The 26,597-nt window shown below is 51.9% G+C and overlaps 1 protein-coding gene across 3 annotated transcripts in view; it reads left to right on the top strand.

The window, feature by feature from the left end:
* Nucleotides 1-25,040, top strand: part of ACSS1 (acyl-CoA synthetase short chain family member 1) — a 49,976-nt gene extending 24,936 nt beyond the window's left edge. Inside the window, exons 3-14 of one of the 3 annotated variants that reach the window (XM_069495440.1) lie at nt 704-903; nt 8,580-8,755; nt 9,148-9,300; nt 10,279-10,426; nt 11,711-11,848; nt 16,035-16,127; nt 17,224-17,336; nt 17,666-17,792; nt 18,507-18,634; nt 18,785-18,848; nt 22,037-22,155; nt 23,368-25,040. In XM_069495440.1, the coding sequence (XP_069351541.1) occupies nt 704-903; nt 8,580-8,755; nt 9,148-9,300; nt 10,279-10,426; nt 11,711-11,848; nt 16,035-16,127; nt 17,224-17,336; nt 17,666-17,792; nt 18,507-18,634; nt 18,785-18,848; nt 22,037-22,155; nt 23,368-23,547 (1,639 nt within the window). In that variant the 3' untranslated portion in view covers nt 23,548-25,040. Of the gene's footprint in view, nt 1-703; nt 904-8,579; nt 8,756-9,147; nt 9,301-10,278; nt 10,427-11,710; nt 11,849-16,034; nt 16,128-17,223; nt 17,337-17,665; nt 17,793-18,506; nt 18,635-18,784; nt 18,849-18,970; nt 18,979-22,036; nt 22,156-23,367 lie in introns of all 3 variants that reach the window. The other 2 variants (XM_069495441.1, XM_069495442.1) reach the window with 2 other exon arrangements.
* Nucleotides 25,041-26,597: the final 1,557 nt, after the last annotated feature.

Here is a 26,597-nt window from a genome sequence, read left to right as displayed (position 1 = left end):
GAGAGAAGCTGCACTCTGATTGGGGGACTAACCCTCGCGATAGGCCCGTGGTGAGTGGGGTGGCCACACCCACACCACGTGGTTGTGGATTTGGGCGTGGGCGGCTGGCAGTGGCTGCGGGCGCGGTGTCTTCTGTTGCCTGAGTCCATTCAGCCTGGGGAGAAAGTTGGGGTGTTTGCTCTAACCACCAGTGCTGCCTCGGGGCTAAAGGGAGGTGGCTGTCCTGGCTGTCACCTTTCCTCCGGACTCACTGTGGCTTCGCAGAGTTGGGATCTGTTCTACCTGGGCGTGGGGCCCTTGCCTCTGTTCGTTCAGAAAACTGGGCCTGCCCTTTCCCCGCTAAATGTGTTACTTTTCAGATCTGTTTTCCGGAGGTGAACGTTTTCAGAAGTTGCGGGAATATGATGATCTGTGCCTCGGACACTGGTGGTCTCTGAGAAACCCTGCTCTAAATGGACACAGTACAGCCATATAACCTCAGCAGTGTGGCAGCGAATCTCTGTCAATACCAATACCAACAACTGTTAAAAACATTTCTTTCTGCAAAAGGACTTTCCACACAACAAGTATGCAAATGTCTGTTATCCTCCCTGCTCTGGGCTAGGTGCACAGCACATGCAGATTGCAGAATTGTTCCGCCCCAAACTGTTCTGCGCTTTAGCCCTCCACCATCTCTGATGGCCTTCTCTTCCCTGTACTGCAGGGAGCTGCTGGAGACCACATGCCGCCTGGCCAACACGCTGAAGAGGCATGGAATCCGCCGAGGGGACCGTGTGGCCATTTACATGCCTGTGTCCCCACTGGCTGTGGCATCAATGCTGGCCTGTGCTAGGATCGGAGCTGTCCACACAGTCATCTTCGCTGGCTTCAGTGCAGAGTCCTTGGCTGGCAGAATCAATGATGGTGAGTAGGGGGTGGGGGAGGGAGGAACCCGGGAGTCCCCTGGTCCTTGTTGCTGGGGGTCTGGCCATTAGGGTGAAGACCATCAGAGTGGAGATAGACATTAATTAAAAGTCACACGGACAAATGACAGATGCTACTAGGGACAGGCATGTGGCTGAATGAACATTTGTTTTGTGGGCTGAGATCTGAGTGCATTGGACTTAGCCAGGTGAAGAAGAGAGGGGAGAGTTCCAGGTGGAGAGAACAGCAGAGGTCCAGGCCAAGTGGTGGGGAGGAGGCTGGCATGGTGCAGTGCAGGAGGGAAGGAGTGTGCAGGGTGTTATGAGGCTGGAGGTGAATGGAAGGTCCCACAGGTCAGCAGCTGGAATCCTTCTGTTGTGAGGAATTAAGAGATTGACCATCTTCGGAGGCCTGGAGTCAGGTGAGGGGAGCATGTGGTACATCTTTAGGGATTTCTGTCTGCAGGTGGGTCAGTGTCTCCTGGACAGTGTGTAAAATGGTAGTGTTTTCTTGCTTTTGCTGTTGTCAGAGGACCAAGTGTCTGATTGGTGGGTGGTCCCATATCTGTGCAGTTTGATTCCTGCTTCCTGCTCTCTCCTAGAGAGAGTCCCCTAAACTGGCTTCTCAAGTAAGGTGCCAGGTTCTGGAGGCTGTTGAGAGTTATTGTGTCTCATAGAAGACTGCTTGTGGGTGGTAAACAGCTAATGGGCTGAGTTCTCAGACCCCTGCTGAGTACCCTCTGGAAAAAAGGCTAGAAAGCCCTTCCACTCCCTTTCAGGGTTTCTCCCTCCACTTTGAAGGGTTGAGGCTGCCACCCCTTCTCTCTCTTCCTCTGTTTAAACCCCTGTAACATCTACCGTGTGCTAGGCACTGTTCTAGGTACTTTGCAAAGGTTATATCTCCTTTAATTTGCCTTAGTCCTCATAAGTATTATATGAGATAATACTCTTATTATTCCTCTCCCCCTTTTAAAGTTACCACTGTAACCATTTTAAAGTGTATAATTCAGTGGCATTAAGTATGTTCACAATGTTGTGCAACCATCATCACTATCTAGTTCCAGAACTTTTTCATCACTCCTGATGGATGCCTTATACCCATTAAGCAGGCATTCCCCATTCATCTGTGTTGTGGCATATATCAATACTTCATTTTTTATAGCTGAATAATATTCCACTGTATGGATGTAGCACATTTTGTTTACCCATTCATCAGTTGATGGCCATTTGGGTTATTTCCACCTTTTGGCTACTGTAAGTAGAGGTGCTATTACAGGGACCTTACTTTCAATTTTTTTGATATATACCTAGGGGTAAAATTGCTGGCTTATATGGCAATTGCATATTTAACTTACTGAGGAACTGTAAAACTGTTTTCAAAGGAGTTGCACCATTTTACATCCCCACTAGCAAAGTATGAGGGTTCCAGTTTTTCTTCATTCTCATCAACACTTGTTATTTTTCATTTAAAAAAAAATTACAGCCATCATATTGAGAATGAAGTGGTATCATTGTGGTTTTGATTTGCATTTCCCTGAAGACTATTATTATGGGCTTGTTGGCCATTTGTATGTTTTCTTTGGAAAGATGTCTACTTAAGCTTTTTGTTCCTTTCTTCATTCCTTGTTTGCCTTTTCATTGGTGAGTTGTAAGAGTTCCTTATATATTCTGAATATTAGACCTTTATTAGATATATGATTTGCAAATATTTTCTCGAATTCTGTGCATTGTCTTTTCACTTTCTCTGTAGTATCCTTTGGTACACAAAAGTTTTAAATTTTGATGAAGTCCAGTTTATTTACTTTTTCTTTCATTTCTTGTGCTTTTGCTGTATTGTTTGAGAAAGCACTGCCAAATCCAATGTTGTGAAGATTTGCTCCTATGTTTTCTTCTAAAGATTTTATAATTTTAGCTTTAGTCTTTGATATTGTACATTTTGAGTTAATTTTTGTGTAGTGTGTGAGGTAAGGGTCCAGTTTCATTCTTTGTCCTATGGATATCCAGTGGTCTCAGCACCATTTGTTGAAGAGACAACTATGAATAGTCTCCCATTGAATATCTTGGCATCTTTATTGAAAATAATTTGACCACACATGTAAGGGCTTATTTCTGTGCTCTCTATTCTGTCCCAGTTATCTATATGTTTATCTATATGTCTACTCTTATCTCAGTGCCAAACTGTTTTGATACTAGCTTTTATAGTACATTTTGAAATGGGGAAGTGTGAGTCTTCCTGTTTTGTTCTCTTTTTTCAAGATTGTTTTGGCTATTCTGGGTCCCTTGCATTTTCATATGAATTTTAGGATGGGCTTTTCTATTCTTCAAAAAATAAAAAAGGCAGCTGGGATTTTGATTGCATTGAATCTTTAGAAAATTTGGATGGTATTACCATATTAATATTAATCCATGAACAAGGAATGTCTTTCCATTTATTTAGATCTTTCAGTGGTGTTTTATAGTGTTCAGTGTACAAGTCTCACGTGTCCTTAAATTTATTCCTAAATATTTCATTCTTTTTGAAGCTTTTATAAATGGAATTGTTTTCTTCATTTCCTTTGCAGATTGTTCATTGCTAGTATAGAGAAATACAACTAATTTTTGCATGGTGGTCTTACAAATTTGATGGATGATTTATTAGTTTGAATAGTTTTTTTTTTGTGGTTTAAGATTTTATATGCATTAGATCATGTCATCTTTGAGTAAAGATAGTTTTGCTTCTTCCTTTCCAATTTGAATGCTTTCAATTTCTTTTTTTCACCTAACGGCTCTGGCTAGAACTTCTGTAACAATGTTGAATTGCAGTGGTAAAAGTGGGCATCCTTGTCTCATTCCTGATCTTAGGGAGAAAGCATCAGTTTTTCAAAATTGAGTATGACTTTAGCTGTGAACTTTCATAGATGCCCTTGATCAGGTTAAGTTCCCTTCTATTCCTAGTTTGTTAAGTGTTTTTATCATGAAAGGGTGTTGGATTTTGTTAAATACTTTTTCTGCATCAGTTGAGATGTACTTTTTCCCCTTCATTCTATTAATGTTGTGTATTATGGTGAAGGATTTTTGCATGTTGAACCACCCTTTCTTCCTACGGTAAATCTGCTTTGTCGTAGTGTATAATCCTATTAACATGCTGCTGGATACAATTTGCTAGCATTTTGTTGAGGATTTTTTCATCATTGTGTATAAGAGATTTTGGTTTGTAGTTTTCTTTTCTTGTAGTATCTTTGTTTGACTTTAGTATCAGGGTAATTGCTGGCCTCCTAAAATGAATTTGGTAGTATCTTCTCCTTTAATTTTTTTGGAAGCATTTCTTTTTTTTTTTTTTTTTTTGTTGAGACAGAGTCTCACTTTGTTGCCCAGGCTAGAGTGAGTGCCGTGGCGTCAGCTTAGCTCACAGCAACCTCAGACTTCTCGGCTTAAGCGATCCTACTGCCTCAGCCTCCCGAGTAGCTGGGACTACAGGCATGCGCCACTATGCCCAGCTAATTTTTTCTATATAGATTTTTAGTTGTCCATATAATGTCTTTCTATTTTTAGTAGAGACGGGGTCTCGCTCAGGCTGGTCTCGAACTCCTGACCTTGAGCAATCCACCCGCCTCGGCCTCCCAGAGTGCTAGGATTACAGGCGTGAGCCACCGCGCCCGGCCTAGAAGCATTTCAGAAGGATTGATGGTTTTTGTTGTTGTTGTTTGTTTTGTTTTTTGAGGCAGAGTCCTGCTCTCTCACCCTGGCTAGAATGCCGTGGCGTGGCGTCAGCCTAGCTAGCTCACAGCAACCTCAAACTCCTGGGCTCTAGCGAACCTTCTGCCTCAGCCTTCCGAGTGGCTGGGACTACAGGCATATGCCACCATGCCCAGCTAATTTTTTCTATATATTTTTAGTTGTCCAGCTAATTTCTTTAGTACAGATGGGGTCTTGCTCTTGCTCAGGCTGGTTTCAAACTCCTGAGCTCAAAGGATCCACCCGCCTCGGCCTCCCAAAGTGCTAAGATTACAGGTGTGAGCCACCGCGCCTGGCCCAGAAGGATTGATGTTAATTCTTCTTCAAATGTTTGGTAGAATTCACCGGTGAAGCCATCTAGTTCTGACCTTTTCTTTGTTGGGAAGTTACTATTCCCTTGTTAAAGATGAGGAAACTGAGATACAGAGAGGTTAAGAGACTAACCCAAGGTCACAGAGCTAGTAGGTGAGAGAGCCAGGATTTGAACGCAGGCATTCTGTGTTCATGCTTTTAGCATTACTCTAGGCTGCCCCTCTTCTCTCTTGCCAGCGTGGCCATGGTTACCAGGCGTTCGCGTTAAGATTCTTTGAAACAAGCAACAGCAGTTGACTCTCGGTGACTCAGGCGTGTGGGGTTTAGTAGCTGGTTGCTGTGGCAGCTCCCAGAACCTCAGGACTCCTAAACAGCCAGGCCCTGGGAGGGACTGGGCCAGATCTGAGGACCTCAGCAGGGACACACCTGTATGTGTCTCCAGGACTTTGTCATGAAGAGGACTTTGCCCTGACACCCTTCAGCCTCCAAGTGCAACTCTTCAGGTGCCAGGTTCCTGGGGGCAAGACTCTATTGAGATGGTGTCCGTGTCCTCTTGGGTCAATGAGGGGCTGTTTTGGGTATCTGTTGCTGTGTAACAAAACTACTCCAAAACTTAGTGCATAAAACAACAGCTGAAAACAGTAAATTATATCATTATATTTCATGATTCTGTGGGGCAGGAATCAGATGGACACAGGGGCATGGCTGTTCGCTGCTCCGTGACATCTGGGATGTTAGCTGGGTTGACTTGAATGGTTGAGGGCTGGCCAAGCATCTCTCTCTCTTCACGTGGCTTCTCCATGTAGCTAACTTGGGCTTCCTCACAGCAAGGCAACCTCCTTGAGGCAGGCTGTTACGTGGTGGCTCATGGTTCCAAGAGGAAGAAGTAGAAACTGCCAGTTGTCCTAAAGCCCAGGCCCAGAATACCCAGAGCATCACTTTTGCTGAGTTACATTGGTCACACCAGTCCCTGGCCATTCCACATTCAGGAGGAGGGGACCTGGATCCCACTGCTTCATGAGAGCAGGTGAAAGAATGTGCAGCTGCCTTCAGTGTGGGCATGACTGCCAGGTTGTCACCGTGAGCTGGCAGCCACCTCAGTAAGTATGTGCTGTTGTAGGGTTCCAGCCCTGGCCTGGCTGCTGGGCTCTTACCGTCCACTCTCCTTTTGTCTTCCCTCTTGCTTTAGGCTGAGTGAGGAGTGGAGAGAGGGAGGCATGGTGGGGAGGGTGGAGGTCAGAAGAGTGGCTTTGAGAGATGTTCTCAGGGCAGATAATGACCCCCTCAAATGGCCATGCCCGAATCCCCTGGAACCCTGGCCTGTCGCCTTGCGTGGTGAAAGGACTCTGCAGATATAAGGAGATGGACCTTAAAATGGTGAGCGGACCCTGGACATCCAGGTGGGCCCCATCGAATCACACAGCCCTTGAAAGCACAGAACTTTCTCCGACTGCAGGCAGAGGACAGGAGGCAGAAGGGGAGGTCAGAGAGATGCAAAGTGTGGGAAGGACTTGTCCCGCTGTGACTGGCTTTGAAGACAGAGGGGACCACAAGCCGGGAGTGGTGGCTCTAGATGCTGGGAGCTGCGCTGGCTGACAGCAAGGGAAGGAGGACCTTGGTCCTGCAGTCTCGTGGGCCTGAGTTCTGCCAACCACCAGCTCCCCTAGAGCTCCAGATGGGGCCCAGCCCTCTTGACACCTCAGTTTTGGCAGTGTGAGACTCCAGGCAGAGACCCCTGCTGAGCCCATCTGGACTACAGAACTGTGAGCTAAAGATGGGTGCTCTGAGCCTCTGAGTTCATGGTCATTTGTGATGGGAGCAACAGAAAACGAACTCAGATGCTGGTACCTGCTCAAAACCAGGGAGGGAAGATCAGATCCTCCCAGACGCAGTGGCACGCAGTTCCTGCCTGCGTCCATGCTGTCGCCTCGCCTTGGAGGGCACCAGTGGGTGAGATGTGCTCGTGGTGCTCGGATGCTCCCCTGGGGGCCTGCCCTGGAGAACTCTTGGGTGGGGAGCCCCGGACAGATGTGCGCCAGGAGCGAGGTGTGTGCTATGGGGACGGGGAAGGCACTGCCTGCTGTGTAAGGCGATTTCCGCATGTTGCGCAGGCTGGGATCACTGCTTTTTCTCTGGTGGGTCCTGACCCTGTGAGCTTCCTTTGTATCTCATTCCCTTGAGGAAGGTTCATTTCCACCTGCTGCATCATCCCCCTTCCTTGCCCACAGGAAGCTCCCTGGGACCAAACCCGGTGGGGGCATGGAGGCCCGGAGAGCCTCTGATGGGCTTCACCCAACTGACTTGGTTTCCCTAAGTCCTGAAGGACAAAGAGTGTGTGTGGCCAGGGCCCCTGGGGATGTCCTTGATGTCCCAGGCAGGGGTGGCTGTTCCTGGGCAGGTCTAGGGTATCTCTGTGGCCTTGCTGGTCCTCCAGCTGCAAAGGCCTGTGCTGGGGAGTGCAGGGGCCCTCAAGGCCGTGACATCTCTGGGGATCCTAGGAGGAAGGAGTGTAGGCATGTTGCTCGAAAGTGCTTTGAGACTGGCTGAGGGAGACCGGTGCCTTAGTCAGGGCTACCCCAGAGAGACCCTGACGAGCATGGTCCTGGGAAGCTCTGTAGGGCAGTGGGGAGTGAGGCCACAGCCGGTGACCAGAGCTTAGTCCACAGAGAACCTGGGCGATAACGTAGCACACCTGCTCGGGTGATTGCACATGAGGGGCCGGGAGTGGGAGTACTTATACCCCAACTCTTGAGAGCCACTGGGTAATTCCCCAGCACTTCCGCCCATGGCTCTGGAAGAGGCCCTTTGTGCAGAATGATTGAAAGGCCCGAGGGACATGAATGAGGCCCTGCCAGTCAGTGCTACAGCTGGATATATGTCCCAGGCACTTCCCGGGGGCTGACTGAAAATCCCCGCAGCCTTGACCCCTCTGGGTCATCCCGCATTAGGGCATGGCGTGGGCGGTAACCCCATTTGCCTGTGGCCCTGAAGCCCAGTGTGTGTGTGTGCCTCTCATTCCCTGCTCTGGGCCTCACCCACAGTTAGCCCCAGCTCGGGTCCCCCAGCTCAACCACCCTGGGCTGGTCATTGAAGAGCTGGTGTGGAGCCAGGATGCCCTTTCCTGAAGGTGAGGGTGGGGCAGGTGGCTCCTGGGCATCCCCTGGGGCATGTGCTGGTCTCCAGGTAGTGAAGGTTCTTGGCCCACACAGGTCACTCCGGAAGGGCCTGGCTACATGGGACTGTTGGGGCGTGGCCTCTGGTTGTCCAGCTCCTTGGTCTTTGCCTCTTGCTGTTGCTCTGCCAGTGTGTTACTGTGGGCGGTGCAATAGCCCCTCGCCTGTGGAAGGCTCCCAGGAGATGGGAGGGAAAGGTAGCAGTTTGGCTGGAAATTGTCTTCGTGCTGCTAGCCCCAGGAGGAAGAGTGGAGCCAAGTAATTTATCTCTCCTTATCCTCAGAGCTGGGGAAAGGCCTGGCGCTTCTGCACGGCACACAAGGGCTGCAAAGCAGGTACACCCTCACTTATTGTTGGCTCTTTTACTCAACGTTGGACTTTCTCTATCGCACTCTTAGGCCTGAACGTGCAGCTGTACATCCAAGGTGTGAGGGTCAGATGGGCAAGAAACTGATCAGAAATGTGTTGTCTCTATCAGCCAAGTGCAAGGTGGTCATCACCTTCAACCAAGCGCTGCGGGCAGGACGCGTGTTGGAGCTGAAGAGGATTGTGGACGAAGCCTTGAAGAGCTGCCCCTCCGTCCAGCATGTCCTGGTGGCTCACAGGACAGAAAACAGGGTCCACATGGGGGATCGGGACATACCTCTTGAACAGGTGGGTTTTGTACCTCATTTGTACAGTTTGAGAAAGAGAGATTATTATTAGGTGAATTGGGTCTGGGGCATGTTGGGTTGTGCTTCTCAATCTGGTTCCCTAGAGGTGCCCAGGGTTCCCTTGTGATATTTGACAAGCTTAAGTCCTGACTGGGAAGATAGAACTCAAATACCACAAGCGTGTTGGGACACTTAATGTAACAAATGATTGTGTCCATCCTTTGGTATCTTCTCCACATTTGGAATTGAATGTGGGCAGTTCAGAGAAGGTGAACTCTGAATCCTGTCTGTTGAATCCTGCAACAGCCGGGGGAGTGGCATCCCCAGGGTTGGGGGATTGAAGAGCGGAGGCTAAGTGCCCTGGATGGGCTGTTTGTTTCTTCTTGCTTCCAGGAAATGGACAAGGAGGCCCCTGTGTGTGCCCCAGAGAGCATGGGCAGTGAGGACATGCTCTTCATGTTGTACACCTCGGGGAGCACCGGGACGCCCAAGGGGCTCGTCCACACCCAGGCGGGCTACCTGCTGTATGCCGCCATGACTCACAAGGTGCGGTCTCCTGTTGGGGGTGCCATGCCCCAACAGGGCTCTGGGCAGGGGCACGCCAGATACAGAAAACCACCCAAATCAAATGAGTGGCTTAATGAATTATTATAAGGCAAATGCCACTTTGGGCAAGAAATGGAATGCCGCCAGGCTCTTGGAAGCCCCTTCCGTGGCTGGCTGGGCATAGCCCCCACCTCCACATGCTATCTTGTTTAGTTTTTTTTTTTTTTTTTTTTTATAGTTTTGTCACTCAACTGTGCATCTTTGGACATCACGGCTTACTGTTGCACATTAAAATATTTTTGATGTCTGTGAAGTCTTTTGTAACCTATGGGTCCCTTCCATCCCTTTCATTGCCTTAACCCTGGCTGTTGTAGTGTCTGGCTGTTTGTCCCTGGTATCCCATGTCCTGGCTCAAGTCACTTGTCCCCCTGTCCTCTGTGTTTCGTGCTAACAGGCTGTGTTGGATTCTGAGATGGAATCAGCCTCAGATCGGACCCTGTGGCAAGAATGCGGGAGATGCAGATGTCTCTCTTCTCATGCTCTTTGAAGCTAAGACGTTTGATGCGATTCTTGCCCTTTTTGGCTATTTTTTTTTTTTTTTTTTCAGTTTTTAAGGGATTTTTTTTTAAAAAAATTGTGGCATTAGGTAATACGGAAAAGTGCCCATATCTTAAACATACAACTAGATGAAGTTTCCCTCTGGTGTACCCCTGTGACTTCCCACCGATGCCTCCAGCCCCGGAAAGCTCTGCCTGCCCCTCGCAGGCTCACCCAGCTTGAGCTCCCTTGTGTAGATCGGCTGTGTCTGGTTGTGAGCTCCCTCCATGGGCTCGTCCGGCACACGTTCTTCTGTCTGGTTCATCCTGCCTTTCCGCTGCAGCGCACGCACTCACCCCTCTGCTGGTGGCTGCATACGCATGCCCATTTCCTAGTGAGGCGTGAGGACAGGCTCCTTACAGCTCTCTCCTGTGTCTGCAGCTTGTGTTTGACCACAAGCCAGGCGACATCTTTGGCTGTGTGGCCGACATCGGGTGGATCACAGGACACAGCTATGTGGTGTACGGACCCCTGTGCAACGGAGCTACCAGCGTCCTTTTTGAGAGTACACCGGTTTACCCCGATGCTGGTGAGGACCCAGGACCATGTTTGGGGCCCTGTGCTGGGTGTCGGGGAGGGAGCTTGAGGCTTCAGAGGTTCACAGAAGGGTGGCAGCCTGGATTCTGGGGAGGGTGTGGTTCCTGTGGTCCGTTGACTGGATGCTGAGTTGACACTGCAGCTACTGGGTGAACTGGGGTGGTGCCATGTCTGCAGGAAGGTCAGACGAGCGGTAGCAGGGAATCTGACCTGGAGTCAGGAGACATCTCAAGCATTCCTGTCCTCCTCCAGTATTCCTGTCCCTCTAACTTAAGCCACCTGCCTTGGGCCATCACCTTGGCATTGCCCATCTCACCCATAGAGTCACCTGACCAGATCCAGCCTTTCCTCAAAGCCAGGGCCAGCTGCCCAACTGCTCCACTCCCCGAGCCCTGCTGCCTGCGCCTCTGGGGCTGTCCCCCCAGACCGCATTGTGTGTGACCTGGAGCCACCTCCATTAAATTGAAATCACTCTGAGGACAGGAGCACATCTTATTCCCTTGGCATCTTCCTCCCACACAGCACAGTGTCCCCAAATATTTGTTTTAATGTAATTGAATGAAAGTGGCTCTGCCCAAGGGCTCTTGCTGGAGCATTCCACATGGCTGACAGTTATGCATGGGCTTCATGGTCACCTCCCTTTGCCCCGTCCGTCCATTTGGTGGCTAGATGTGCTTGAGGAAGAAGGTGTGGGGGCAAAGCTAGGAGTTAAGGGCCACGGCTCGGGTGTGGTCTCAGGCACCACTTCAGCCACAGGGAACTCAGCATCCTATGTAGAGTGAATGGTGTGAGGTGTGGGGGTTTACGGGAGTCAAGGCTAGGCATGCTGGGCATGTGGCCCTGCTCCCTGGGACATGTGTAGTGGTGGTGGCACTGTCCCCAGGGGAAGCACCAATTAGCACTTTAGTGGTCGTTTAAGTGTGACTGAGTGAAAGTTCTATGTTAATGCCACATGGGTTATTTTTTAAATTCAGTAATATCCCTCTGAACTAATTCCTCGCTAGGTCAGGTGGGTCACACCATGTAGATGCAGTCATCCAAAGCCAGGTGGAGACTGTTCCCAAATGTGCTGATGCCTGCGGATTTGGGGAGCGCTGGGCCGAGAGCTGCCATCAGGAACCCTGTGCCCGGGTCTCCCTTCCAACTTTCTGTGAACACAGGCAGATGTCTGCGTGCACCCAGCACTCAGGAACTCTTGGCTTATCTCCAGATAAGTCTGAAGTAGATCATGTTTGGTGGGCTCTCCCGCTGACAGTGAATTTGGGCCTTTTTGTAGGTCGGTATTGGGAGACGGTGCAGAGGTTAAAGATCAACCAGTTCTATGGCGCCCCGACAGCTGTCCGGCTGCTGCTGAAATACGGCGATGCCTGGGTGAAGAAGTACGACCGCTCCTCCCTGCGGACCCTGGGGTCAGGTGAGTGGTGCGCTCTGTGGCAGGTGAAGGTGTGCTTGCCGTAGTCCGCCAGCACACGTGTACATGGTGGAGAATTCACACAACGCCAGACCTGGCTGGTGGAAAGCAGATGTTCCCACCTGTAAGCCCCTCCCTGGAGCTGGCAGCTGTTACCAGTCTGGGGAACATCATTCTATACGTTTTCCGTGCCAGCGTTTCTGTGCCCAAGTTCTATGGCTTAATCTTTATTATGAATCCTTCCCAACTCGGTAAGTTGAGGGCCAAGTCATTTTTTCAGTTGCTGTATGGGATTTAACTGTGTAACTGTAACTTACTAATCATTCCTCCATTGCTGATGTTCTGTTTTTTCCCAAGTTTATGTTATAAAGACCATGCTGCACTTTTGCACGGCTCTCCCTGTAGCCATCTCCAGCCAGAGAGTTAAGAAATGCTGTAATTTCGATAGATAGTGCCATGTCACGTGGAAGTGTTTTGGAAAGGTGAGGGCGGGGTTGGTTCAGACAGCGGCGAAAGTGGGATGTACATGTCCTTCGGGCCTCTGCTGGGAGGGGCCGGGCTCCGTGGGCTGCTGTTCATCTCTTTTCCCTGCCGTGTTTCATTTCTGCCTTAACACACGTCACATGTGGTCAGCAGGGAACAGAAGAGTGGGGCCCCTCCATGCTGCTTGGGAGAATACACCACGTGCTTGGTGTTTTGCAGAGGGGAAGCATGCAGGGTGGTGACCATTTCTGCCTAATGCATCCTTAGGAAAGGGGGCGTGGTGAGCGTGTGCTTCGTTACTAGTGGGCGACCAGTCGCAGGGCTGTCCAGGTGCAGGCTGAGAGGCACCACTGCTGGGGCCGTGCCCCTCATAGCCCACCACTTGCTCCCAAGCGTGAGATGGGCTGGGACCCGCCCTGCGGGGTGGTGAGGATGACACAGGATCTGCGTGTAGCCGTGAATTAATGTGTAGGCGTGGAAGTGAGGACCAATGGGAGAGCCCCTGCACGTGGGGGCACCCAGAGACTTGCCTTCTCCTCTTGCCTCTTACTTTTGCCTTAACAGTAAAAACCATCTCTGTTTCTCAAAGAACTTTCTAGATTAAAAAAATGGGAGGGGGTTGAATACCATTAATAAGAGCTAATATTTACTAAATGCCTGTATCTTCACATCAGCCTTGTGAGCTAAGCACTAATGTTGCCCCCACATCACAGAGGAGGAAACTGAGGCACAGGGAGGTCAAAGGATTTACCCAGATCACTCAGCGAGTAAGTAGGGGGCCCTGTGTTGAGCCCAGTGCCTGGCTCCAGCGCTGGTAAACTTCACTCACCTCTGCCCCCACCCCCAGCACCCCAGTGTGTCTTGGGGTCCTGGTCCACACCACTTCTCCCTCTTGCAGTGGCTCACTACCCTTGACCACTCAGCCAGGGCCCTGGGCTCCTTTCTATACGGGGGTGTCTTAGTCTGTTTTGTGCTGCTGTAACAGCATCTGAGACCAGGCATTTATAGTCAACTTATGGAGGCCGGGAAGTCCAATATCAAGGTGCTGGCATCTGGCAAGGGCCTTCTTGCTGCATCATCCCATGGCACAAGGCCAAAGAGAGGGTGAGACAGAGCAAGAGGGGACCAAATTCACCCCTTCTACCACAAGACTTATCCCACCCATGAGGGGAAGCCCTCCTGGCCTAATGACCTCTGAATGCTGTTACAGTGGCAGATTTCCACATGAGATTTGAGGGGATGAACATCCAAACCACAGCAGGTGGGGAGTCTGAGGCCTCTTTCGGCTTGTTGGAGCTGTGGATGGCGAGGCCCCTGGGTTTCTGACTGCCCTGCCAGGCTCAGGGGACCGTGATCTGCCCTTGGACTCTGGGCCACACCGTGTTCAGGGACCAGGAACAAACGGGGGTGGCCAGGGCCATGGAGACTCTCCCAGGTCCTCCAGGTGTTGTCTGCAAGGTCACCTAGGTTAGGTGAGGATAGCGGTGAAGGGCAAGATTTGATTTTCCAGATGCACTCACGGGATTTGGTTGCTAAGGAAACTCACAGGGTCCAATGACAAGTGTATTTCCAGAAAGGATATGCTCTGGTGACTGCATTGGAGTGGGGTTGTGCGTCCTGCGGCTTCCTCACCCAGGTGTCCCCAGAGACCACGTGCAGGCTCCTGTTGTCCTCCCTGTGGAAGGGCTTTGGCCAGGTGCATGTCTGTCTTGGATCAGGGACCACTGATGTGTGCATAGAATACCTCTGACCCGAGAGCCAGCCCCAGACAGAGGCTCAGCTGGGTTTTGTATCTTTAGCTGGTCTATAGGGACGTTACAACTGCACGACCAGTGCCAACAGCAGAGCCCTGTGGGAGACCAGTTGCAAATCACCGGTCTCACCGTTACCAGTACGTGGTGCTGGCTGGCAGGTGTGGAGCCCCTGAGACATCTCACACGTGGGAGCAGAGCGGTGCTGGGGATCAGTGTGCCTCAGGCCTTGACTAGTCTGTTACCGCAGGACCGCAGCTCAGGCCGATTCCTGGCCGCTGGATCAACCCTCACTGCACACCAGGCTCTGGGTACGCGGCCTTGGTGTGGTCCTACCAGTCGTCAGAATCCAGCTCACTCAGGACAGGATTTGTCATTCCCGAACCAGTTTTTTAAACCTTCAATTTCATGAGTAACACATAGATACATCCTAGTCGTAAATGGAATAGGGACATCGCAATTCAAGCTGACATCCCCTTGGCCGCTCTGGGGGACCCTACTGCTCCTACATCTTCTGGCCCCTTCTACGCATTTATATTCCTTTACTAGGTACGGCTCTGTGCAGAGACGTTTGATTTCAAGTGAAAGTTACCGCGCTGTGCTATTATCCTGTAATGTTTCTTTTGAGTCAACAGTCTGCAGTTTTCCATACATATCAGCCCTAGTTTTTGAAAACTCGCTTATACCTTCCTGTGGAGATTGCCGTGGTTTGTGTAGACGTGTCTCTGAGGTTGGATGTGTGGCTGTCGGCTCTTTGACAGCATGTCCGCCAGCGCTGCAGTGGGTGTCTGGCCCCCTCGTGGATTCACAGGTGCAGGGCAACACACAAAACACCGAGCCACCGCGTGACAGCCCTGGCCACTCAGCACAGACACACAGCACAGACACGGGAGGCCCCTGCCAGGAAAGGCGTAGGATTGTGGGTGGTCCCGAGCAGCATGAGAGTATTTCACTATTTTGGCAACAGTATGTCTAAACTGGTGAGTTCCGGCTGAATGCCAGCCGTGTGTGTGTGTCTGTGTGTGTGTATTTCATTAGGGTACACACTGAGAAGTTGGGATGTAGAGTCCTAGGACATAAGCATGTCTTTTTCTTTTCAATAAGGTATAACATATACTAAAATATACAAACGTCAAGCACTCACCTTGAGGAATATCTACATACATACAATGCCACCACCAGATCAAGCCATAGAAATGCCAGTCCCCAGAGGTTCCCTCACACCTCTCCCAGTCAGCCATCCCAGCCATGACCCCTGTGACCTCCTTCACCATGGACTGCTTCATGGATGGGGTCACACGACATGTGCTTCCCTTGCTTTGTGTCATAACTGAGACCCGTCTGTGCTGCCGTGGGTAGCAGGGTTTTGCTTTCTTCCTTGCCCTGCGGATTCCATTGCATGAGCACACCGTGATTCATGGACCCATTCCGCTCTGGAGGGGTGTGTGTAGTTTCTGGCCATCGTGAACAGGGCAGCCATGAGCATCCTTGCACGTGTCTGCTTTCCGTGGTATCTGCCTCATTTCTGTGGAGTGTATGTCAGGGGTCATATTTTTGGGTGATAAGGTAAACATATGTTTGGCTTTCGTAGATTCTGCCTTGAACAGCTGTCTAAAGTAGTTGTATTAGGTGCGTGTACTTGTAAATATTAAGAGAGGCATCCAAATTGCTCCCCCAAATTGCTATACCAAGTTATACTCCTACTGTGTATATGAAATCCTTTTTTTCATTCTTGCCCACTTTTTGATTTTTGGTCACCTAATGGTGAGAACACCTTACTGTAATTTGTATTTCTTTGATGACCATAAATATGATATGTCTCACTGCACTTTCAGGTCTCCTTGTATGTCCTTGAGAAAAACCTTAGAGATGTTTTCCCCTTAAGATCTGTTCCTTTTGGTTTCAGGTTAATTTGAAGTCTGTTAACATCTTTTTTCTTTCCTGCGTGGTGTCAGTGGGAGAACCCATCAACTACGAGGCCTGGGAGTGGCTCTACAGGGTGGTGGGTGACGGCAGATGCACGCTGGTGGACACCTGGTGGCAGACAGGTGAGAACGTCTGTGGAACGAGTCAGGACATGCCTGGGGAACGGCTGGAGGGTTGAGTGTGAGGCTGGGCCTGGGGTCCGAGCTCTCAGCAGCCAAGTGCGAGTGAATACCCTCGTGTTGGGCTGAGGCTGCAGTAAACCTGGTATCTGGAGCGAGGGAGTGCTGAGGTCACCCGCTTCCAGCTGTCAGACGGTGTGTCATGACTTCCGTGAGCCTCAGTTTCCTCCTTTGCGAGGTGGGACTGTTCCCCCGAGGGGTCTGAGGGAGGGCGGAATGGGGTGCTACGGCTGTGGTGTGTTGCTCAAGGCCTGGCGTGCAGGAAGAGTTCAATGTTTACTTCCCTTTGTAGGGGACCCCTTCTGAACACAGGTGCATCTGATGAGGACAGACCCTACTGTCTAAGGGACCATGAGCCTAAGTTTAAATTTTAGTGGGAAAGGAATTTTTTCTGTAACATTTTGTTTGCATTTGTCCCCCCTTCTCTTGGGTATGTGACTTATTAGGATGTTTGGGACAAGAGACCACCACTGCTACAATAAATGTAACTCCTGAGGTCTCACCCTTAAAAAAGCCAGAAAGTGAGATGTTCTGATGGTACAGTTCCCATTGTTCAGGAAGGCACAGGATGGAGTCCCTGCAGCCGAGCCCCATGGGGCACGTGCATGCTACAGGCTGGCAGAGGCGCTTGCTGGAGAGAACCTGGCGGCAGTGTGCGAGGGCCTGTCTTTGCATTGTCGGGTCCCTGTCGAATGGGCACCAGCTCAGGGGCAGTTCTTTTCCGCATGTTCCTACGTAAGTGGGTGGACTCTGCTCTTTCCCATTCAAGCGAGGGCCGACACTGCCAGGGGCTGCCTGCACGTGCTGCGGGACGCCAGAGCTTCTGAACTGAACCTGCCATGGGCCCCTCTTGTTTCTGCAGCGGAGGGGACCAGGACCCACATCTGGTTTGCCTCAGACAAAGGTCCTTGCACCCCAGACAGGGACAGTCCTCCCCAGCCCACTCTGGGAGAGTGCCAGTGCCCTGTGACGGCAGGGCTGGATGAGTGTGTCACTAGCTCCTAGACCAATCAGGGTTTCTTCCTCGTCCTCCCCACAGAAACAGGTGGCATCTGCATTGCGCCGCGGCCCTCGGAAAAAGGGGCAGAAATCCTCCCTGCCATGGCGATGAGGCCCTTCTTTGGCATCGTCCCTGTCCTCATGGATGAGAAGGTGAGTGCCACAGGCCTCACAGGGGGCGCTCCATGCATGGGCCCTGCGTGCTCATCCTGCTCCCTCCCTGCCACCTCCTGGGACCTGGAGGGAGGGCTGGCGTCCTCAGGCAGCATTCACTGCAGCAAACACCTTGAGTGACATCCTCAGGTGGGGTGAGCCCAGGGCCCTCTGCAGGAGCCCTCAGGAGGCTCCTCCCAAAGCAGAAAGGTGTGGACGGTTCAGTTCAGGGCACGGCTTCTTGCTTTCCGGCCTCAGGTCAAGCAGTTAGGAGAACGACTGTTCCTGCCTGGAACCTGCCCTTTTGCTCACGTCTCCCTGTTCTGTAGGGAGACGTCGTGCAGGGCGGCAACGTCTCCGGGGCCCTGTGCATCTCCCAGGCCTGGCCGGGCATGGCCAGGACCATCTACGGTGACCACCAGCGATTTGTGGACGCCTACTTCAAGGCATATCCAGGTGAGCGGGTGACACGGATCCTCTCAGCCTTCTTGTTGACTGCGGGAGTCACATGCTCAGAAAACATTTCCAACTTCCCGGCAGCTGTGAGTGCCGTGTGGCACCGTGGAGGCCTGAGTCTGCCTCCGGCTCCCCTCCCCCTCCCTGCCCGTCCCTGGGTCTCCTAGTCTCTGAGTCAGTCACCTCGGGCCCCTCCTTGGGGCGTGGGTGTGAGGGTGAAGCTCTTCAGCCCAGCGCCTGGCCGGGCTGGGCACCCTGTTAGCTGTTAGGAAGGAAAGGCCACAAAGCCACCTTGGACAGCTGTCACGAAGGCTGGGAGTTCTTCCAGTTCACTTTTATTTTTCCCGGTCTGCTTTGTGTCATTGGCTGGAAGTTTACGTAGACGCCGTCTCCTCTACCTTGTTGGAACTGGCAGTTTTCAGTCTGAAGCTGGTAGACAAGACTCACTGTTGAGCGTCTTGAATGTGGGGCTTGTACCTTCTGCTCGACATCTTGATGTCTTCTGTGTTCTGTTGTTTTGGAGCTGCTAGAATGTGGCCAGGTAGTGCTGTGTAGAGAAGCGTCTCCATTAGGAGCTGCGGGGGGACCCCAGCCAGGAATTGAGCAGGTACTGAGAGTGAGGAGGGTCGTGGGTCCTATGTGTCCCTCAGGGAAGGACAGGGCCTGGGGGTTCAGGTTCAGAGTTCCCAGTGTTGAATTCCCGCCGTGGGGCAGGCTATTACTTCACTGGAGACGGGGCTTACCGAACCGAGGGCGGCTATTACCAGATCACAGGGAGGATAGACGACGTCATCAACATCAGTGGCCACCGGCTGGGGACCGCAGAGATCGAAGATGCCATGGTGAGCACAGGCCAGGCTTTCTCCTTTGCCCCATGTCTGTGTGATGCCTCTGTGGGGCCCAGAGCTGGGGGTGGGCACCCCTGCCCCGCGTCACCTCCAGCACCCCCGGAGCCTGCCATGTTTTGCCTTTTTGTTCTCTGTTACACACAGGCTAACCACCCTGCGGTGCCAGAAACTGCCGTCATCGGCTACCCCCATGACATCAAAGGAGAAGGTGAGCATCGAGAGAAGAATGCCTGTCTGCTTCCTGGTCCCAGGCCCGGGACAGACTCCAGAGCGCGAGCGGGGTGCTGGGGGTTTCTGTGGGTCAAGCTGTTGCTTCTCTTCTCTCTCAAGTGGAGATTGTGGGTGAGGAGGCTGAGCAGCACATGTGTGAGGTCAGGTTTCTGAGATGCCCCGGCTCTGCTGTCCTCTAAGGACACTCACCCACAAGCAGTCATGACCCATTTGGCACCAGCTGAGCCTGGGAGTGTCTTCCTCTGTCCATGGTGCCTCTGGCTGGGACACCGTCCAGCCCTGTTACAGCGAGTTTATAACAAAATGTCCAGCCACACACATGTCTTCTTTGCTCACGGGCTGAGTCACAGCACCTGAGCCAGCTCTGCAGCCGTCACACCTGCATGCCAGCGTGCCCGGTGATTCCCGCTGCTCAGCGACATGTCGGGGATGCAGAATGAGTGATTGGAATATTCGTCCTCACCATGGACACGCTTTGTTCCAAAGTCCACCAGTGTCTCAGTGCTGGGTCTGGGAAGGGCAGGAGCACCCGAGTGTTGCAATGCCAGGTCCACAGCTACCGTGCTGGCCTGGCATGACCTGGACACACGCTGACCCTTGGCAAGGGTGCTGCCAGGCAGACTGGCCTCTTCTGCCCTGCCGGTGGTCTGGGGCTAGACCTACCCTCCTGCTGTCGGGAACACGGGATTGGGCCTGTCCTCCTGCTGCCAGGAACATCCTGTGTCCCAGATGTCACCTGCCTCCCTGCCACATCTATGCCACTGTTTCATTATTCACTCTCTTTAAATTGACCCACTGTGAAGTTTAGAATTTAACTGCTTTAGAAACTGAATTTTCAGTTGCCATGAAAAAGGGTGTGCCGGTGGGGCTGCCGGCCACGAAACAGGAGGCTGGGGTGTGGGTGAGCTGTTAGGGGCCGGTGTCCCTCGGGGGTGTCTGGACAAGATCAGGAGGATTGGAAGAGGGTGGACACAGGAGCAGTTCCTCACATATGACTGGGGGTGACTTAGTGTCCCCCTGAAGGCACCTCACACTGGCAGGAGTCTGGGCCCCTCCGTTGGGGACCTCTGTGTCTCACAGCTCTGGGGGGGCCGGGTTTGGAGGCCCTGCATGTGTCTGAGCCTCTGGCCAAGCCAGTGCTTCCTGCTTAGGGCCTGGGGCTGGGGCCTATGACCCCAGGCATGTTCTACCCTGTCTGGGGGCTTGTCGGCCCCTGGATGAACCCCAGGAAGTAAGTGTGAGATCAAGGAAGGCACACTGCTAAGCGAACTTTAAATAGCATGTCAGGGACATCACAATGACTGTGTTCCGCAGGGCAGCCTCAGGCTGGGGCGGGCGTGTTGGGCTGTGGTCTGCTGTGGGCAGTGCTACCCAGGACGCGCTGTGTGTGTGTAGGGCCGTCTGCGGGGTCTCCCGAGAGGTGAGGGTGCTGGCCGCAGGGCAGCGGACACCAGTGCTCCCGGAGGCCTCAGGCCGCTTCCCGCTCCCATCAGCTGCTCTCAGCAGTTCTCCCCGCATCCTAAGCAAGGCTGGCACCGCAGGGCCTCTTACCGTCTGCCAGGCGGGTGGGGAGAATTTGTCCATCATGGGTAGGATGATGTGCATTTTCCTGATTTCTGACAAATTTGAGCATCGCACTTGTAATTCATGAGTGTCCCATTAACAGTTCTTGGTCAGCTCTAAAGCCACATGTAAGTGCTGTTGTGCATTTGTCCCCACCCCTCTGTTCTGAGCTAGATCTGAATAAGGGGAGTCCCTGCCTCTTGGACCCAGTGAGCCTCTGGCGCTTCTGGCCAGGCTCTGTCTTTCTCGTCTCCAACATCCTGGGCCTCACATGCCTCTCCTGGCTCTTAACCGCTCCTCCTCCCATGTGGAGGGTTTCCTCCCTCCTCTGCTCTCAGAACTCAACAGTCCAGGCCCACTTCTGATCCCATCTCAACTATCAAAGAGAGAGAAATGTGGTTCTTTCTCTCAGAGATCCCACAGCCTGATGGGGTGGCAGTGGGGCCCTGACAACGGTTCCCACACAGCATGTGCCATAGCTAGATCTGTAACTAGGAAAGGCTTCATAGAGTGGAAAGTGGCTGAACTGGGTTTTGAGGGATACATAGGAGTTTTCCGGGTGGACATGGAGAGGGGGGACTTTTCAGGCAAAAGCTATAGGTCTTCATAGCTTGTTCAGGAAACAATCATCCATTGATGAATTTAACAGACATTTGTTGAGCACCTACTGTGTTCCAGGCATGGTTCTAGGTGCCGGAGACACAGCAATGAATAAAATAGACAAAAGTCCCAGCCCCCGAGGAGCTGTCATGCTGGAGGGGTCGGGGTAGAGGGAGAACATGACCACTGAGGAAGCTACACAGTGCGTTAGGCGACGTGCGCCTGTGGAAGGATGAGTGAAGGTGGGTGGAATGGGTGCAGATGACGCTAGGAGAGCCGCGGGTATGCAGATCCGTGTGTGAGGGAGGGCATGCTACAGGCCAGGGGGGAAGGGCAGGCGGTCAGAAATGGTGCAGGGACAAGTGACTGCTCACGTGGGGAACAATGAATTAGATCCCTATGTCACAGCGGGACACACTGGAAGCCCTTCCTGGAACACACCAGGGTACTTGTGCTACAATGTGGACCAGCCAACAGAACTCTCTGCTCTGACACAGTGGCACTGGCCACCGTGGGGCTGAACAGCACTTGAAATGTGGGTCATGTAGCCGAGGAGCTGCAGTTTAATTTAAACAGTCCCTGTGGCCTGTGGCAACTGCGTTGGACACACGTGCCTGTGTGGCTGGTGCCCACTGGCCGTGTGCCTGTGCACTGTCTCACGTATGTCTCCTCTCAGCCCACGTTTTGGGTTATTTCACAGATGAGGAAACAGAGGGGCAGTCTTGTGTTCAGGTCACAATGGCCAGTCAGCACCAGAGCTGCTGTGCCAACCCCTCAACCATACCGACCACCCACCTGGGACGCTTGCGGAGCTGTTAGAATTGCTTCCATTTTGCACAAGACAGAAGTGCGTCTCTGGGGCTGCAACCAAAGAAACCAGCTGCTGCAATATCACTAACATGATCAAAAAATCCTTTTGATTTATGGCAATTTGTGCACAACACCCTGCCTTGGGAGATGATTTGTGGTCTGACCCGTCCCAAACCTCTGCTTTCCTTCCAGCTGCATTTGCTTTCATCGTGTTAAAAGATGACACCAGCGACTCAGACGCGGTGGTGAAGGAGCTGAAGTCAGCAGTGGCCACCAAGATTGCCAAGTACGCCGTGCCTGACCAGGTCCTGGTGAGTGGCCCCGCAGGTGGGGCTGAGCAGCACTCCGTAAGCCGCCTCCCCCGCCTCCCACGATTGTCACGTAGCAGAGATCTCTGATGGGCATATTGCTCTTTCCCCATCGGCATCAACATCAGCTGTTTGGTTTTTCCTGGGTGGCAGGTGAGGATGGGGAGGTCGCTGTGTGTTGGAGAGGGGGCCGAGAGGATGGGAGATGTAGCACCAAAAGCTGACACCACTGGCCTGTTTGGAAGGTGGTTCTAGGCAAGACCAGATGCTCTCATACTTTGGCATCTGGAGGCTAGTTACAGGAACAGGCTGGGTGGTGAAGAAAATTAGGGATTTTAACTAGAGACACATGGAAAGTACCAGAGTTCTCTAGCTCCCGTGTGGTTTCTGAGCACATTCCTGTTACCAGCACAGGGGACCCCCCAGACTCCCCTCTGAGAGTGTCAGTTCTGGGGGAGGATTGGGCCACCATTGCAGCACCTTTGGCTTTTTTATTCCTTCATTTGTTAACATTTCCCACAGCGGGTCCTGGGTTTGGTGGTCCTCTGAGGCAGGAGGGCCCCCCAGCTTCACTTGGGATTGTACAAGTTCACACTGTCGGCCTGGAGACCAGAGCTTTGGGAGACCTGCACTCCCCTTAAATGAACTAGGCTATTTCAAAAGACAGGGTCACTATCAAAGATCTCAGACACAGCTCTGAACGAATGTATTGCCATTTGCACCGAATGGGCCATGGTTGGTGGAAGTGTTAAATTTGCAAACACCAAGTAAGACAAAATTTTCCTCTTAAGTTGCTCTCACCTCTTATGTAAGACAAAACCAATTAAGTCCCAAGCCAGGGGATGGAGATGAGGTGCCATGGCATGTGCTTGGACCTGTTGCTACCTGGGCACCTGCACATGGTGTGGCTGACGGGACAGGCAGAGGTGTCGGCATGGGGTGAACCTGGCGGGGCAGACCCAGGCTGATGGAAGGCTCAGCAGTGTCCCTGACTTGTGGTTGGTCCTGCCCTCTGGGTTGATTCCAGCTTTAGGTCCGGATTGTAGAAGGATAAAGCCAGAGGCCACGGCTCCCCACCATTTTCGGGGTGGGCCCTCCATGTCAGCCACCATTTAGTCCCCAGTGAGGGGCATCAACCTGGAGCAGAGTGTCCCTGCCTCAGCGCACTCGACACGGGTGCCACCCCACGCTAATGCTGTGTCTGTTCCTTGCCAGGTGGTGAAACGTCTTCCAAAAACCCGGTCTGGAAAAGTCATGCGGCGACTCCTGAGGAAGATAATCACCAGTGAAGCTCAGGACCTGGGGGACACCACCACGCTGGAGGACCCGAGTGTCATCACAGAGATCCAGAGCGCCTACCAGAAGTGCAAAGACAAGCAGGCCGCCGCGAAGTAACAAGGCGCCTCCGCGTGGGCTCTCAGAGAGACTGAGTGCCATGCCCCGGCCCATCCTCAGAGGTGGCTTTGAGGTTTGGCTTCGTCCTGTGTCCCAGAAGCAGCCCCAGCCCAGTAGTAACCCACGCCGCCCTAAGGTGAAATTGAGCCGAGAGCCCGTTCTCCCTTCCCTTGGAGATGCAGAAGTGCAGCCCGTGAAGAGGCACTGCCAGACAGGGTTAGAGTTGCTCCACTTGTCCTGAATTTGGTTTCCTGGAATGAAGAGTCATGGTCATCTCTGTTTCTGTACCCTCTTGAGACAGCACAGGAAGAAGAGACACCTGGTAAAATGCGCCTGCTCAGATAACTTGGAACTAGAAGCAATTGTGTTTTCTCTAGATGTTTCTAGATGAAATGGCAGAGATTTTATTTTTATACTTTTGTATTTTAGAAGTTTAATGTGCAGGAACTCCAGTGTAACATATGGATTGACTCATACATGCTCTTTGTAACATTTAGAGTTAGGAAAATCTCCTTTTTTGCCTCTACTGCGGGGAAACGTGTTGAGGATCAGAGGGTGTGCTTTTAATTATTGTTAGAGTATTTGGAAATCTGAACTGGAGATGTCTGTGCCTCTGTCTAAACAGCTATCTTGAGAACTTCCAGGCCTACAGCATCCTTTCCTGGTGTCTGTTTCTCTTGTGCCTGGCTCTTGTGTAATGGAGCTAACTCCTAAATGTTGGGGTGAACGTGCTCACCTTTTAGTTCTGGAGCTACTACAGTCATGTTCTGTTTCTTGAAGCTGTGATCTGGAAAGATTTTTCCCCCAGTGCCTCTTGCTGGGCAGTTAACACACTCCAATAGGTGGGGTTGTTCATGGAAGCCCGTGAAAACTCAGGTGATTTGCTAGAGCACTAATTTGGCTAGAACCGGGTCCTTGCAAACTCTGCCTGTCCTTCATCCTGTGGTTGGGGCAATAGGAACCATTGAGGTCCAACGGTGAAACTTGGAGCTCTGAATCCAGTCTCTTTCTCTTTTTAAATGTGCCTTAAGTCCTCTGAACAAGATGACATAAATTGTGAGGCCACCAAGTGCTTACTTCTTAGCTAAAAATGCAGGGGCTGGTGGTGTGGCCACAGGGCTAGGTGGCCCTGCAAGCTGGGTGCTTGAGGGCAGGAAGAGGCCTTCCTCCTCTCTGCCTGCAGGTGACCCCACACGGCCTCGTGGCTGCCGGTGTTCCAGGGCTGCCTGGGGTACTGAGCACCAACTCTGGGACAGGGCTGTGCTGGCCTCTTGGGTGACCAGGTGAGTACACCTGTGACGCCTGGGATGTGGCGTTGGCTGCAGCACGCACACATACTGAGTAGTGGTCTTTGTCACGGGCTTAGCAACAAAGAGCCGTGGCCCGGACTTAGCCAACTGTAGTTACGGCGCTGTTTACGAAGTGGCTTAGGTCCCACAGTGCTGATAGAAACTTGGACAGTGGTCCAGGGCCTCAGAACGATCTGCAGGGGAGGTCAATAAAGCTTTATTTTGTTCATTTACTCTGTGGTGATTTTTTTTTTTTTTGATCAAATAATGGTACTCTTTTTTGCTAAATACAATCCTAGGGACGAAACTGGAAGGGGCCTGTTCGTGAAAAATCCCGCCTTCTTGCAGGGAGGGAATGTGCACTAGCAGCTCTAAGACTGTTATTTGGTAAACTTACCTGTATCTAGATTACTGCACTGTCCAACACACTAGCCACGTGTGGCCATGTAGCTATAAATTAAATTAATTTAAAAATCAGTTCCTTGGTTGCAGTGGCCATGTTTCATACACTCAGTTGCCACACGTGGCCAGTGGCTACCAGACTGGACAGCACGGATGAAGGCGTTGCCAGCACCACACAGAGGTCCAGTGGATGTGCTGGTCTAGAGCCAGACAGCACGAGGCAGCAAACACCTTCTAGGCAGCCACAGGCCGTCTCAGCCCATGTGTGGGGGGAGCGCCGCCTACCCCGGGCCGTCCTCTCCCTAGCTGTGGGCTGGTCTTTACCAGGATAATATACTGAAGTGGTGCCCTGAGAGGTGGAATCCATTCCTTTGAGGCCAGTTATTGCCTCCAACGTGGGATCCAGGCATGGCTGTCCCCAAAGGGCAATGTCGTCTTGTGCCACTGACGGGTGAGCACAGGGTTGAGGGGAAGGAAAGCTGGGGAACCTAGGTGCCCATCTGAGATAGATTCTGAATGCACAAAGGGCAACTCACTGGGAAAAGACACATTTTTGCAGCTCCAGATCCTGAGGGAATTCACAGCAGGATTTGCTGTCTTACCAGAGTGGTCTGTAGCTATGCACTTCCCCAGGGGAAGGGCATCGTGACAGGGTTACATGTGTAATTTTAACAAGTTAGGTTGTCCTGCTTCCCCTCTTCTGGGAAAGCCACCCTCATTTCTCTTGGAAACCATCCTCCCCACCACTTGTCAGCGACCCCGCCCCTGGCTGCAAGGGTAGGTGCGACGGTCCTTCCTGGCATCACAGTCCCCAGCCTAAGTGACAGTTCAGGCCTGGCCGAGGGACACTGTCAGGGCCACTGAGAAGCATAGAGACACTTGGGAAAAGGACTATGGCTCTCCATCCACTGGACAAGGTAGGAGGTGGCCACTGCAGGGAGGGCCTGAGAACAGAGGAGCCCAGAGAGGCACACCCTGCCCCAGGCTTCACTTTTTGCTTTTGCTTTTCTGTGGTGACCAAGACCCCCAGCAGGGCCAGAAGCAGAGAGAAGAGCAGGTAGCTACAGCCACAGTGGAGCGGGGCCATCAGACCGGATTCAGAGATGGCCTAACTGAACACTAAGTGCCCCTCCAGGCCAGCGTGAAAGATTACATTTGTGATGATTCAAGTCACGAAGGCAAATTATATTCAGATTCAAAAAGAAGCAGTATGCAGTACCTTCCAAGAATAACCTTTTAGAGTGGCTAAAACAAAAGCTGTCATACTCAAAGGGAAAATTGGGCTTTTCGGCATGATTAATTCCCAAAGGGAAATACATCACCATTAAATATTAAAATTTTAAAAAGAAATCATGGCTA

The sequence above is a fragment of the Eulemur rufifrons genome, chromosome 20 (assembly GCF_041146395.1).
Source record: "Eulemur rufifrons isolate Redbay chromosome 20, OSU_ERuf_1, whole genome shotgun sequence".
NCBI lineage: Eukaryota > Metazoa > Chordata > Mammalia > Primates > Lemuridae > Eulemur > Eulemur rufifrons.
Note: the sequence above shows the minus strand (reverse complement) of the source record. Positions and strands in the feature narration are given on the sequence as shown.